The sequence below is a fragment of the Sebastes umbrosus genome, chromosome 10 (genome assembly GCF_015220745.1).
Source record: "Sebastes umbrosus isolate fSebUmb1 chromosome 10, fSebUmb1.pri, whole genome shotgun sequence".
NCBI classification, from domain to species: Eukaryota; Metazoa; Chordata; class Actinopteri; order Perciformes; family Sebastidae; genus Sebastes; species Sebastes umbrosus.
This window is the reverse complement of record NC_051278.1, coordinates 26,275,415-26,290,321: the sequence shown is the minus strand read 5'-3', so window position 1 is coordinate 26,290,321 and position 14,907 is coordinate 26,275,415. Positions and strand designations below refer to the sequence as shown.

The 14,907-nt window shown below is 42.3% G+C and overlaps 2 protein-coding genes across 2 annotated transcripts in view; one reads left to right on the top strand and one right to left on the bottom strand.

The window, feature by feature from the left end:
- Positions 1–53: 53 nt before the first annotated feature.
- On the bottom strand, positions 54–6,503 carry slc25a16 (solute carrier family 25 member 16). Its single transcript, XM_037783267.1, has 10 exons — positions 6,166–6,503; positions 5,892–6,036; positions 4,797–4,889; positions 4,572–4,705; positions 4,278–4,341; positions 3,414–3,535; positions 3,220–3,286; positions 2,920–3,082; positions 2,730–2,798; positions 54–1,953 (listed from the first exon to the last, which is right to left on the bottom strand). The coding sequence occupies exons 2-10, from the start codon at positions 5,998–6,000 to the stop codon at positions 1,797–1,799; spliced, it is 978 nt and encodes a 325-aa protein (XP_037639195.1). The 5' UTR covers positions 6,001–6,036; positions 6,166–6,503; the 3' UTR covers positions 54–1,796.
- Positions 6,504–8,018: 1,515 nt separating this feature from the next.
- The window catches only part of tet1 (tet methylcytosine dioxygenase 1), a 32,151-nt gene continuing 25,262 nt past the window's right edge, over positions 8,019–14,907 (top strand). The window contains exons 1-2 of the mRNA XM_037782229.1: positions 8,019–8,380; positions 9,182–11,543. Of these exons, the coding sequence (XP_037638157.1) occupies positions 9,363–11,543 (2,181 nt within the window). The 5' untranslated portion in view covers positions 8,019–8,380; positions 9,182–9,362. The remainder of the gene's footprint in view (positions 8,381–9,181; positions 11,544–14,907) is intronic.

Here is a 14,907-nt window from a genome sequence, read left to right as displayed (position 1 = left end):
CAGGGTACGTAAGATTTGACAGATTTTTAGGGGGTCAATTAAACGGAATTTAGTGGATTGTGTTTGGACTTTCGTCACATTTTTTTTGTGAAATATTGGATAGTTTTACCTCTTCAGGCCTCCAGCAATTATTCAATTGAAACAATATGAGGAGTTTAGAAAGGAAAAAAATCCCTCGTTGGTGGATATATGCAAACTGTGATGAGTGGTCGGATGAAGTGTCACAGGACAAGAAGGTTGGAAAGCATCTGCTCTTTGCAATTCCCCCTCATTCATATACAGCGATCTAAAAGCTGAGGCATCAACTGAGGTGTGTGAAGAAGAAACTCCAATTAAAACACATTAATCTCTCTGGTGAAGTAAGACATCGTAAGTAAGCAGAGGAAGGCAAGAGGCTGAAAGAATAAATTGAAAAAATGAAACTTCATTCAGTAATTAATGTTGAGCCATCTGGGACAATAAATGTAAAAAGCCATTCAGTAGCACTAGCAAGTAGTTGAACATTTTGGCTGAACTGGGTTAGAACCACTGCATATATTATACTCACTATCTGACAACTGGCTTTGTAGACAGACGTGTTAAATGTCAATGTTGTGTCCAGCTCTGATGGTAAACGATACAATTGATATTCAATGCTGCCACCCAGTGGCAACAAGTCGCTAAATCAATAAATAAATGAAGAAAAAAACAACAGTGATGAAGTGCAAATTTCTCCTGAGTCCCATCTTAAGCTCAAAATATCTTTCTGATCACAGCTGAGAAAACATGTACATAATTCAATAATAGCTACAGACTAAAAACAAAATCTGAGTGCACATTAACAAACATAAAAAAACTTTTAAAGATTTTTCCACAATTGAAAATACATAAAGTAACTGCTCTAATTCAAGGTTTGGCAATGAAATGTTAAGTAGTCTTAAACTGAACTCATATGCCACCTCGGTCACTGCATCTTTAAAAAACAAACAACAAAAACCTGCAGGTTAATTATATTGATTTTAGATCTGCGTAGAGAACAAAGGCAAAGACGCACAAACAGAAACTTCTCCTAAAGTTACTGCACCCTAAACCGACACTGTAAATTTAAAGACTAGATTTAAATCATCACATTATTTAAAAAAACTCCAGCAGCCACATTTCAACAATAGCCAAGCCTTTCATCACCAAGCCAGTAAAAAGAAGAAGATGTGAAACAATAAAAAATGTAAGTGTTTTTAGGGGTTATATACTATTCAAATAAATGCATATTGATGAGTTCACTTCTTGGTAAAGATTAGAAAGAAAGAAACTGATCATTTGATCATTTTAAGCTGGTGTCCGTCTTAAAATCACCGAGACGGGTCATGAGATAGGAAAAGACAAGCGAGAGTACGAGGACATCTGTGTGAACGAGGGGGCTTCTACACAATCAGAGGTTTGTTGTGGTGTAGCCGACAACACGGTTAAAGAGCATATCATTGCCCCGAGCCGCTGACCTGCTGTATCCATTGATGAGGGAGTTGCTCAAAAAGTTGGAGTAAATCTTCTCATCACAAAGCAGGAAGTAAGAGGGAATGAAACAGGACAGACATGGAGTGCCTTACTGTCTGATGTCCAGTTTTCCTTTTTTTCAGCATGAACTGACTTCCCTGGTGTCTTCGGTGAACTCGAGGAAAAGGCGATTCCCACACTGAGGAGTTTAAGACGTAGCGAGTGAGCTTCAGATCACTCTACGATGGAAGCATTGAGGTGGATCTGCTTGAATGACTCGGGGCGGACGGGCCCGGGAACAGACTCGGGAGGTATAAAAACCGCGACTAGTTCAGGTGGAAGGTCTGCTTCATGAACTCATAGGTGGTAAAGGCCACGGCCTGGGAGGGGACGCAGCGGATGTAGTTGAGAGAAAGGCCTCGGTACAATCCCTTCTTGATCCCGTACTCCGTATACACGTACGTCAGAGTCTTTTTCAGTGAACTGTTCAGGTGCAAGATGAGAAATCAGAAAACGTTTTAGAATGACAGAAAAAAAACAGATAAATTTGGTCATGATATGTTATGTCCTGAGTTTTTTATTTTATAATTTTATTTATGAGCTCACCAAAGCAAAATTCCCATTTATTTCGAGCTGAAAAGTATTAAATCTTGCATATATTTACACTACAATTTACAGTTTTTATTACTGACATTACAGGCATGATAAATCAATGTGTTTGCTGTTGAGGTTTCCCTGTGCTATAGGGAACCAAAGCCTGTTGATGAACAGCAGTCATATTAACACACCAAAATAAAACTTGGGTAGGAGACAAGCACTGATGATGTATTGACTGGACCTTGTGAATACGTTCTGCTTAAATTTCAAGGAAAAGCACATAATGCAACAACAATGGGCAGTGTTTGGACTGGCATTGTGTGAACTTGGCTCAGAGCTCAGTTGCTATTATGCTCCTTGGAAGGTTTGGGCTTTAACATTTTATCTAATGTAAAAATGCCCACCGACCTCCGGATGATGTTCATCAGCACTGTGCTGTGTGAGCGGCGTTCACATCTATTATTACCCTGAGTATCACAGTGAACCCTTACACTTACTGCTCCTTCATTTCTCTTTTAAAGGGTCTCCCATAAGATTACAGTTTTACAGATTTGTCTCCCCATTATTTCATGAAGTACACTGCACACACTGGCACGTATAATGTGCAGCAGCACCTCATGGTATAACAGAATATGGAGAGGAGGAGCATTGGTGATACTTACGAACATTTATCAGAGTCAGGAAGCACGGTTCCTAACTGCATTCTTCTCCTAGCCACATCCAAGGGGTACCTAGCGGAAAAAAAACCCCACAATGAGACACATCAACCACCAATAAATCAGTCTGATCAATAGCAAACTCCGGCCACTCTGTCAGCTCAAAGCTTGTTTGGTGCCTGCCAACGGCACTTACGATATTGTCTGAGCGATGGCACCGGCGATCCCGCCGCAGAGCAGGTTCACGTGGGTTTTCAGGATGAGGACATCGGGGTTGTCTGAGGACGGGCGTCCCAGCTGCTCTGGGAAGTGTTTCAAGCCGAGGCTCTTCAGGGTGCCAAAGGTGAAAAATGAGAAACCTAGAGGGGTAAAAAAAAAACGGACGGGAGACAAAGAGTCAAGCTAATGCAACACAAAGAGCACTGGTGAAGGAGGACATTTCATGTTGTTCTGCACACTGATCTTGGATCATTATCAATCTATGCAAAAGAATCACCTGCATAAGGGGCCATCCCAATAAGAGTTGGAGTAAGTCCCCTGTAGAAGCCTTTTTTGACCCCCTCCTGGTCAAAAAACAAAAGTAGTTGTGATTGTAAGAGGTAGATACAGTATACATTATTAACATCATTAACCACATGTACTATTTGTGACTGTGATGTTTGGTTTAGAAGTTGAACCCTAGCCCACTACCTTAAGGTAGATGGTGTGGAAGGCATTGGCAATTCCAGTGTAGCGATGCTCTCCTGTCACCTGGAAGGCCAGTCTGGCTCGGATCACATCCAGAGGGTAGGTGCATATCACCGCAGTCATCCCTGAAACACACACAACATCAAAACAAACGTTGTAAGAAACACACACTTTATGATTATGGTTATGCTTCAGCATGATTTACTGAGATTAAACATTCACATAGTGTAGCTGTATGTAATTTCTTGGGGTGGACTTTTCCACATCTTTACTGGCATGGCGCAACACTGTACATATTGCCAAAGCGTATTTAAATGTTGAGAAGTTAACTCACTAAGGGTGCAGCAGCGAGAGCCTTTGCTCTACATGGAGCCAGCTTGTCCTGAAACAGTCTGTTCTTTGTTAAGGTTCAAATAATCTGCTGTGGTGTGATGTCAATTTAATGCCAGATAGCTCTGCATTTTGCTCTGTGCCTTTGTTTGTGTTTACCAATAGATGATGTATTTTAGTTTTAACTGTGTTGTAATTTGGTTGTTTAACTGGTGGTACGGTATGTTTTGTTCCTGAGACCTTGGTTTGTTGGTGGAGCAGGTTTACTGGGACCCTGACCACTTTTAATAATAATAAGGGGACGCTTACTTGCATCGGGGTGATGCAGAATTTGTCACATTAGGAGAAAGTTTGTACTGATGTGACAAATGTAAAAATAGTTTATGATTCAAGAGGAGCAAATACCGATGCCAATAATCAATAAACTTACGAGAAGAAAGAGGCACAATGACACACAACGGGGCACAATGTCTATGCCAGTACAGTACATGATATCCAACTGGCACATTTCTTATCTTTGTGAGAAAGATATATTACCAGCCATAGAACCTGCCAGGAGGCGGTGGATGTGTCCAGAGATCCCAATCTGTTTACTTAGCACCTGTAGAGGACGGAAACAAAGGTCAACAGCAATAAAAACCATGCACAGAAGTTTCAAAATGTCATTATAGCCAAAAACACATACAGTAACCACATACAGTAACAACATACAGTAACAACATAAAAGCATATCACATTCCCCTAGACAGCTGCTACAATCGGTTTTTACTATCACCCACTTTTTATAACATTGCCCTTTGAAAGTGTTTCACAATAAAGTAAATAGAGTACCTTCTTGTATTTGTCAAAGGCCATGAACTGGATTGCTCCATAAGGAAATATCCTGACCATCATCGCCCCGTTACCCTTGTACAAGCCAAGGAAGCCTTCTTTCTGTGGCACAGCTCTGAAAGTAGCAAGCACTCCTGCAAAGAAAGATCAGTGAAGTTTCACTCATGTGGCCCAGATGTGTGAAAACAAACACTTTCCATGATTGGCCCCTGATGGTTTTATTACCTAGATGTTTGTAATGGGGGTTCTGGGCTTGAAGAAGAATCTTGATTCTGTCCAGAGGAGCAATGGTAGTCTTGGCGCAGCATCCTGCAACACCTAAATGAAAACACAGAAACACAGCTTAAACACATTCATCATTAAATATGCAACTTTTCATGTTACCACAGCAGAATGGTGGGCGATGTTTTTTTTGTATCTATCTTGAGTGAATCTTGCAATAAAGCAGGCGTTGGGTGTCATACAAGTGTGACAAGGGAACAAGCGGAACAGTCAACACAGACTTTAAAGTCCAAAATGTGTTTCAAAATAAAAATAGAGGAAGAACCACAAACAACGACACATAAACTTACTTAACTGTCTTTTCTGAAATACCAGTACAATGTAGAAAACAAATACTGTACAAAATAAAATATATGTTTAAATCCACCTTGTGTCTGTTTGTAAAAACTATGATTACGTCAATCTTGCAGATTTGTTTCAATCAGATGTCACATGTAGGCTGTGCTACAGTTCTAAAGGTAACACAACATGCTTTAAGGATATAGGGATAAATTATGTGAATAATTGCAATTTCTATTTTTAGCCTGTTTTTATTTTCTTATCTTTAATGTTTTTATATTGTGTTATTATTATGTTTTAATTATGTCTTCATGTTCTTTTGCACTTTGTCGCAATGTTCTTGAATGTATATGTAAAGCACTTTGAATTGCCCTGTTGCTGAAATGTGCTCTACAAATAAAGCTGCCTTGCCTTGTCTTGCCTAATGATTAAAAGTACCTATATTCTCCAATCAAATAGTAGTGGATTGCACTTTTGTTGTTATGTTTATTTTTTATTTTTCTTCATGTGTCAGGTGTCTTTATTGCTCTTTGAAGGGATATTCTATTGCTGCTTGCTGAGCTCCTCATGGAGGTCAGAGGTCAGTGTCAGCAGAGAAATGGTATCTCCAGAGCTGCTGTTAAAGGTTTTCATGAAGCAACCTATGTAATCATGTACAGTATGATCGGGTGGCTGTGCAGACATCAGTTTCTAGGTCACAAAAGACACATGAAGGCTTGAAACTTGTGGTGGTACAAGCCTTCGTGTGTCAGATCCTACCTCCAGCTGCAAAGGAGCGAAGAAAGTGGTAGTCCCTCTTCTTGGCAGGGCTGCTGCTTCTGCTGCTGCTGATGGCAGGAGATGTGGAGACAGCAGCCTCAGATGTCATACTTCCTGCTCAGTCAGGAATCTGACACATCCATGGCTGTCCAATATGAGAAAAACACTGTAAATACACACATGTGACTATCAGCATGTATCACCATCCTGGCAAATAGCTCTATATGGGCAAACCAGACTCTCCAACCAGACTAGCTAAGAGACTGATACTCACAAGACAATCTAAACTGTTAGAGTCACAGAAGTGTAGGGTCTGTCAGGGGAAATCTCTTCAACAGATCACCGTCGCCATAGTTTCCAGCTTCTCTCTCTTTCCTCTGGTTAATCCTGTCTGTTAAACTGTGTCGTCATCATTAACACCGGCTGGTATCACACCGAGAAGACCCGTCCTTCACTGCTTCAGTCGACAACCGGACAAACTGCGTATTGATGAATGAAGCTGAGACACTAACACACACTGTGTAACACACACTGTGCCCTTCGCCCGTTGACGACTGACTGATCTGACCACATACCACCTGACGGAGAACAGGCGCATGTTAATGACGCGGGTTGACGTCAACAGAGGGGGACCAGGAGAGGGGTAATGGGAATTCAGGCTCTTTTTAGTGAGCCAGATCATTTGGCTCAGCTCACCAAGAAGAGCCGGCTCTTTCGGCTCCCAAACGGCTCTTCGTTTTACCACTTCTGCCTTTTTATAATTCAGCCAAATTTAGCGCTGTTTTGACCTATGATTAGTATGTGTGCACATATATCACTTAAATGATTTAATATTATTATACTAAACCTTAAAATTTCCAGAATATCGTAATTTTACATGCTGTTTTGTTTCCGCCTGTCACTCATCTTGTCTGCTATTCGTGAACCGCATCGCACCGCAACGCACCTCAGCGCACCGCACCACAACGCACCGCACCGCAACGCAACGCAACGCAACGCAACGCAACGCAACGCAACGCACCTCAATGCATCGCTCCGTAACGCAAAGCAATGCTACGTACCGCAACGCACCGCACCGCAACGCACCTCACCGCAACGCATTGCAACGCAACGCCTCTTATCTTCACTTAAAAGAGCCGGCTCTTTGAACCGGCTCGTTCGTGACGACACATCACTAACGGAGAGGGGGCGGACTAAATGGTGGATAAATATATATATATATATATATATATATATTTAGTATTGATTTACAATATTATATGTTATTGTCAAATTTATGACGACGACTGTACGGCGCTGGTGAGACGAGTTTTACATTAATAACTCAATTTAAAGGCGTATAAAAGTGATTCAAAGCTGCTGTATTCAATGTAAACTAGCCAGCATGCTAACATTAACGGTCGTTATTAATCATCAACTGGCGGTTGGTGGACCGTTAGAACCGTTACTTTTATCACACCTCCGCGTCCACGTGATAAAACACAGGTGTTTATTGGCGGTTTGCAAACCAGCTTATAGGTGCATTACCGCCACCTACTGGACTGGAGTATAGATTGGCAGGAAAAAAATAAATAATAATAATAATAAAATAAATTTAAAAAATAAATAAATAAAAAACAGTAAAATAAAAAAACACTAATTATTAATAATAATAATAATAAAATTCTCTCCATTATTCCTGTTTCAAAATGACAGTATACATACATAGTAACAGCAGAAAACATTAATAACATTTACATACAAAAGAAGCATAGCAAAAAATAAACAAAGAGCTGTGCCAAACATAAAAGGACAACAGAAATGAAACAAAACCAACATAAAATTAAAAAAATAAAAAAACACAATAAAAAAAATTATATATAATAATAAAAAAACGAGAGTATGACAATCATTTAATTAGTATTACTATTATTGTTATTATTAATAATTATTATTATTTTTTATTTTATTGTGTGTTTTTTTTGTCAATCCTAGCAGATTGTAATATTTCCATCATCTACTCCTGATAGCAATGCCCTTCTTTCTTTGTCATATGTTGTTGACACACAGAGCTGTTACTCCAGCCCAGGTTTTCTCTTCCACTCCTCCTCCAGTGATCGACGACGACGAGGTTTGTTGGCCAGCAGAGAGACCGAGAGGGCTGCGTCTGGTGGAGGGAGAGAGAGCGAGAGCGAGAGCGAGAGAGCGCGAGAGAGAGAGAGAGAGCGGTGCTGCTCTGCTCTGGATGGATGAGACTGACTGACATTAGAGGGATTTAACTGCTGTCGTGCTCCGTAAAGACTACACACGGCTCCACGTTGAAGACCAAACTAACTCGGTGTTTTGTTCATGTCGGTGCTTCTATCATGTCCGTGTGTCCTCGTCGAGAGAGGAGTGAACTTGCCAGCAGCAGCAGTCTATATTTGCCGAGGAGGGAAACCAACACCATGTCTCTCTGTGTCGCTGGAGCGGAGTATTATTAGCAGACAGTGCAACTGTCTCGCTCTCTGGTATGTAAAGCATTTCAGCCTTTAAACGAGTAAATAAAACCCCAAAACAACCTGAATGTACACGGCGCTTTACATGACAGCGGTCAAGTGCATAAAGGATAATAAACAGCGAGTCTGGAGGTGTTTTTACACGGTAATAAACATCTCTTCCGCCAGGCAGAGAGACGAAAACAGGATCCGACCTCCGGCTGGAGCCCACTACTCCTCAACCTGCCTGCTGCTGCCCTTTAAACAGGCTGAGCCCTGTTCCTCAAGCTACTGCTTGTTTTTATATCTTTATATCTTTATCCAAACTGTGGTATTGTGTATATCAGTGCATTGTCTTTATTGACGTCAACCTTATAGCACTTGCTCGTCCGAGTAGATATTTCAGGCGGGGCAAAAAGTGTCATTTCCAGCCAGACAAAAAGTAAAGATATGTAAGTTTTTATTGGACTTTATGAGTTGTAATCCACAGAAGACATTCCACAAATGTGTACCATGATCTGCAAATATTTCACTATATCCACAAACATGTATTTTTGTATTTGTGTTGTGTAAAGTCACATACACAATGAAAAATAATAAAATAAAAAAATTTAAAAATAATTTAAAAAAATAATTAAAGTCCAATAAAAACTTCCATATAAAGAACATTTGTATAGATTTAGCTTTGTAGCTATTGTACTATGTTTTCAGTCACCTCATGATTTTGAGTTTTGTTTCTACTGTGCTTAACAGTTTTTGTCGTTATTACACAGAAAAAATATATGTATAAATATATGTGTTATATTTATCTTCCTGTTTACTCTGTCTTTATAGGTCATGCACTGCAATTACGCAATAATGACAGCATCGTAATTTCCAGTTCAAGAATAAAAAACACAGAAGAGGAAGATTTTTTTAAAAACAAAAAAAAATTGTGTGTCAAGCAAAAAGGTAAACATTCACCTGGCTGCTCCCATGCTGGCTGCCAGAAATCCTCCCCTCCACACCCTCAGCCATGCCTGCTACTACCAAGCTCGCCAAGAGACAGACACCTGCTCAGAGAAGAAATGGACAGAAAGTGATCAGCACCAAAAGGCAAACCTGTAACTCAAACAAACCCAGGGGAAGAGCCACAGAGACGCCTCGGAAAACACCTGCGGAACCCAAAAGGGCGGCAACCAGGGCCCGGGCGCAGTCGGGCCGAAGCCCCCGTGGAAGAGGGGTTAGTGGGCCTGCTAGTCAGGGCCCTGGGAGGTCCACTGGCAGAGTTAACCATGCTGTAAAAGTAACAGGATCTGCAAGGCTTAGACGGCTGAGCAATCTGCCTGACCACTGTGGCGAGTTACAAGACCCCCTAGGGCGAAGGAAGTCCCTGCGGGGCGCACGGGTGTCTGTTACTCCCTGCCAGCCTCCTAAACCTTGCAGAGGGGGGAGAACCAACAGGGGGTGCGCGGCGAGACAAGCAGCATCACAGCAAGGAAACCCAAGAAACAAGCCCTCAAGCACCTGCAGCATCAACGACTCAACTCCCGATGAGGAAAATGAGAATCTGGAGGACACCTGTGATGCTCAAGAAATACTTCCAGTTTCTCTAAAAACTGATTTTGAAGTTCATGTGAGTATCAAAGATCAGGGTTTAGGAGTCAGCAATGCTAAAGAGGGCAGCCCTCTTAAAGCAGATTCACCACCATGTAACGACCTACTGGAAGACAGCGTGCAGCGCAGCAGTGACAGCACTATAACCCAGCAAGACACAAAGACTGTCAGTCATAACAGTGAAGGTGACCTGAGGTGTGGGACTGGGGTGTGTGATGATGTTGATGGACAGCTAAAAATCGGCAGCGACAGAAGTAAAGATAGCCCCTCTGTGCTAACGAGTATCGGCTCACCAGGGGTGCGGGGCAGCTGCGAGGGAAATGACAGTTCATCCATCCTCGGAAAGGAGCTGCATCATCTTGCCAGTGATGGTGAGCAAGACGATGTGTGTACTGTCCATCAAGAGGAAGGTAACATGTTGGACTTGAAAGAAAATAGGACAGATGAAAGAGGGATTGTTGTCACTGAGAGAAAAGAGGAGATAAATCATGAGAGAGGAGAGAGTTTAGAGGAACAGAAACCAGTTGAGAGACAGAATGAGACCGTGGAAGAGATGGAGGAGATCGTTGAGAAGCTGGGTAATGGTGAGGGAGAAGAGGGAGGAAAGAAAGAAGAGGAGAATGATGTTTCCATCAATCCTGCTGACTCCCAACCCAGCACTCCAGCCTGTCAACCTCCAGCTCCACCTCACTCTAACAATGGACTGACAGCACAGTCAGAATCATCTGTAAGTGTGCTATCAATCTCCAACACATCTACCTCAAATCACACCAAAGCCCTCTCCACCTCAGAGGCACTTAGCCAAGAGGTTCTGAGCCAGGGTAAGACCGACATACAACCTACCATTCATGGTGCTAAATCTCAAGTAACAGGGTCCTCAGCTGTCGCTGAAACTGCCCTGATGGTGCAAACAGTTCTAGTAAAAAGAAATACGCCGGTTATTATCCGCAGTGACTCCTTCAAACCCAGGAGCTTCAGGGGGGAACCACACCAACTGCAAAGCCTAGCGATCCCTTCTCCTCGGGGAGAGAAACGAGCTTGCACACCAGCAGAGACGCAGACCAAAGATAGTGAATCCAACCGAGAGCCATTGGAGCGCCACAGCCAGAAAGAGACATCTCCACTGTCATCGTCGTTTGTTCCTCAGTTGAGCACAGATGCCCTTACAGCTCGGTGTGAACCAAACCTCAGCGAGCATAGCGTTGTGGTAGCAGAGCCAGACTCAGTGCCAAAGATCTCGACTCTTTCTCTGGACAGCAGCTTCACCTTCTCCTGCAGCTCAGAAAGCACTCGCTCCTCTTTTTCTTTTGACACTGAATCAGAGGCAGGGTATGGAGAGTCCAGCCCGACTATTCTACCTGGATCCTGGGGGCCAGAGGGGGCCTGCTTGCCCTCCTGGAACGCTCCGAAACCACAGAAGAAGGAGAGGAAGAAGCGGAGCAGGTGTGGGATGTGTGAGCCATGCCTGAGGAAGATCAGCTGTGGCCAGTGCAGTTGTTGCCTCAACCGCAGGACGGGTCACCAGATCTGTAAGATGAGGAAGTGTGTGGAACTGAGGAGGAGAAGACCTTCATCTCTGCTCACTCTCTCTGCTGCACAGGTGAGGCTTATATTACACGGCACGAGGGCATTTAATTACATTTAATAGGAACACATTACAGGGGGTTTTATTGCAGTCAGGTCGTTCAGTTCGTTCTCACAAGTAAAATGAGACGATGATTAGAGTGTTAATTTACTGGAGTTACTGCATCTAACAGCTGATCTGAAGCAACTGAAACTGTTGTTACTGTCTGACAGCATTGCTTTTGATCTCCGAGGTTTCCCAGCCGCTCACTGGTAGCAGCAATAATCGAGAGTTGAATTAGCCAAACAGTTGAAACAGAAGGTTTCACTTTCACATTGTGTTTCACATTTTCCTCGGTCGGTTTCAACAGATCCTGCACACTTAACTTCATGGTGTCTTCCTGTTAAATGTTGGGGAATGTGTTGACTTGAGTGATAAAAGGGGAAGTGTTTGTGTGTGTATGTGTGTGTGTGTGTGTGTGTGTGTCCGTGCGAATAGAGACTGGGTGTGAATGCATGCGCAACTACAGTGTTAGAGGGGAAGGCGCTGTCACATGACCCGCAGTCGCTCAGCACGTGCTTAGAGTATGTTTGTGTGTGTGTGTTTGTGTGTGTGTGCCATCCATGGTGCAAGCAAGGGAATGAGCTATTTTATGAGTTGCACGTGGTGACTGTGTGTATGTGCATGCTTGTGTGTGTGGATAGGTATGGGTTTGTAATTAAGGCCAATTTGAGCCGGATGTCTTTGCACACAGTGGCACTGAACGGCATTGTGAATGCATATTTTAGAACCCATTAAGACAATGAACACCCAGGACACTAGTTAAGAGAGAAATTTTTCCCAGTCAATTTTGCCATAATCTATCATTTTCTATCAAATGACCATGTGAAAACAATGAGCCAATGCGAAAAGGGTTGCTCATAGTGATGGACCTATCTTTTAAATCTGCAGCTCCCCTCGGCTCTACAGAGCTCTATAGTGAGTTTCAGCTCATTGTTTAGCTGTTCAGCCTACAACTTAAACTTTTTAATTCTGTCTCTCACCACTCTACTCATAGTGTCATTTTCTGCCACAGAAGGCAGCTGTTTTCAGTGAAAAAGCTCTAAAAACCCACTGTACGTTACCTGCTCAGCACCAAACAGCAGACGGAGACAGTTATCGACTAGCTGGTGAACATAATGGAGCATGTAGTAGCTAAAGGGACAAATATTTCCCTCAAGAGTTGGTAGAGACCAAAGACAAAGCTAAAAGAGAGTGACTATTGGACTTATATTCAAATCCAAATTAATAATAATGTTGTTTCCTCTGCCCCTGAGTGGCCCTCCGAAAACTATGATTCAGTAATTGCAGGTTTAAGTGTCTGTTTACCGTGTTTCAAAAAAGATAAAGGAGCATGTAAACTATGAAAGTATAGAGTTGATGTCCACCTCTGCTGCTTTACCAAACTTTTGAGCCTCTTCATTGTTTTGGTTTCTGGCATATATAGGCCTATATAAGCCTATATAGGCCTATATATATATAACCTCACTTATCAACCACATTTCCAGCCACAGCAGGTAACTTCTTTCAGCAACAGGAAGTAGGTGGTGAAGAAGATCCAGCATATAGTAACCTAACAACGACCCACATATTTTCTCAGGACTTGGTTGAGACCAAAACAGAGCTAAAGGCTATTGAATGGTGGACTTAGATTTGTCAAGTGTCCAGAAACATGACTTTAATGATGTGGCTCTGTGTATGCAGCATGTGTAAGAAGGCAAATGTTTTGCTCATACTTTAGCAATACCAATATTGTGTATGGTTGTCAGCTTGTTTTGGAGTTACTTTACCCTCTAGTGGCCATAAATGATTAATGCAGTTTTAAATTGTTTAATTGTTTGTGCATGGAACTTTATAAAGTAGTACCCAAATTATTCAGATGAGGTGTTAGCTAAAAAAGCATTTCTGATTATGGTGCATTATCTATAACATGCTTATGTAGGGACAGACGGCTAATAGACATGTTCTCAATCATTTGGGTAGTTGGGAATCAGAGTTCCTTCCAGCAGCTGGCTACCAGAGCATAATCATGTGCATAGTTCAGTGGTGTCCATGTGGCCGGGGGAGGGCTCTGTATGAACAACTGTGAGTGAGGGTCCATGTGGCTGTGCGGTCTTGTTTCTGCAAGCGTGCATACACTGGCAGAGTCGTAGCAGAATAAGGCTGATTATGTAACACCTGCGTTATTAGTAGTGACCAGTGTCAGAAATGTTCGGGGGCATATTCAAGTTATTTGCCCCATGAAACACAATCAAGGGGCCAAAAATGGTCTGATTGTGTATGTCAATGCCTCCAAATTTCAAACATCAGCAACCCAAAAATTGCTCTGTGAAAATCCATATTTTATTTTCTACCCTTGTAGTGACGACCTTTGTGCACTATTTCAGTGTAAGTGTAAGAGGGGGCGAGGTGGAAAAGATCAGGCCAGGCAGAAATTTATAACATGTGGGGCAGTGTGTGTGTGTGTGTGTGTGTGTGTGTGTATGACTCTGAGTCAAATACACATTTACAGTATATGTGGTTGTGACTTTTGACTTTACATAGTATACAGATTTGTATGGTGTGTGCATGTGACATTGAAGATAAAAAGACAGAACAGCAGATCCAGTCTCATTTAAGCAAAAGAGACAGTTGGTTTCTCTTAACTGGCATCACATTGGCATACATGCAATGCCTGTGTTTGTTGTTTGAGAACAGGTTTTTGTTTGATTCCACACTACTGTAGGGGTGGAGCCTGCACTAGGTGCTGCGTGCTAGCACTGTCGGGACAGCTATCGTCATGATGATCTGTAGGTCAAATCCCCATCCACTCTTTACTTATTTCTAGATGCATAACAGGGGGGGAGCAACTTTACCCCTTGTCTTGTATTTAGATATACAACTCAAGAACCACACTGTGAGTGTATGAGGGTTTACTTTGTGTGTACTTGTAGTCTGAGTAATATGTTAAAATACTTGCTGGGCAGTCTTGCTGATCAGGCTCACACACCCTTCCAGCAAATGTTTGTAACTCCACAAGATTGTGAAAATAGGGGCAGAGGCCAAAGAGGAGTTCATGTAGTGGCATGTGGATTCTGTTTCTGGTTTTACCATAGTGAGCTACTATGGTTGGTGTATGGTTTGGTTTTACTGTGTCATAAAACATGGTATACTTAACATACTTGCCGGTGAAAATACACACAAAACAGAACACAGATTGAACAGTGTAAGGCTTATGTGTATGAAGACAAAATGCAAAAACACTGAACACTGTTTGAAAAGGAAATTCCATGTTCTTTGTGTTTGTAAGAAAGGAACTGAGCGTGGCTCTTTCCATTTAAAAATGTCAGGCTTGATGGCCCCCTCGTGGCCTCGCTTTGTA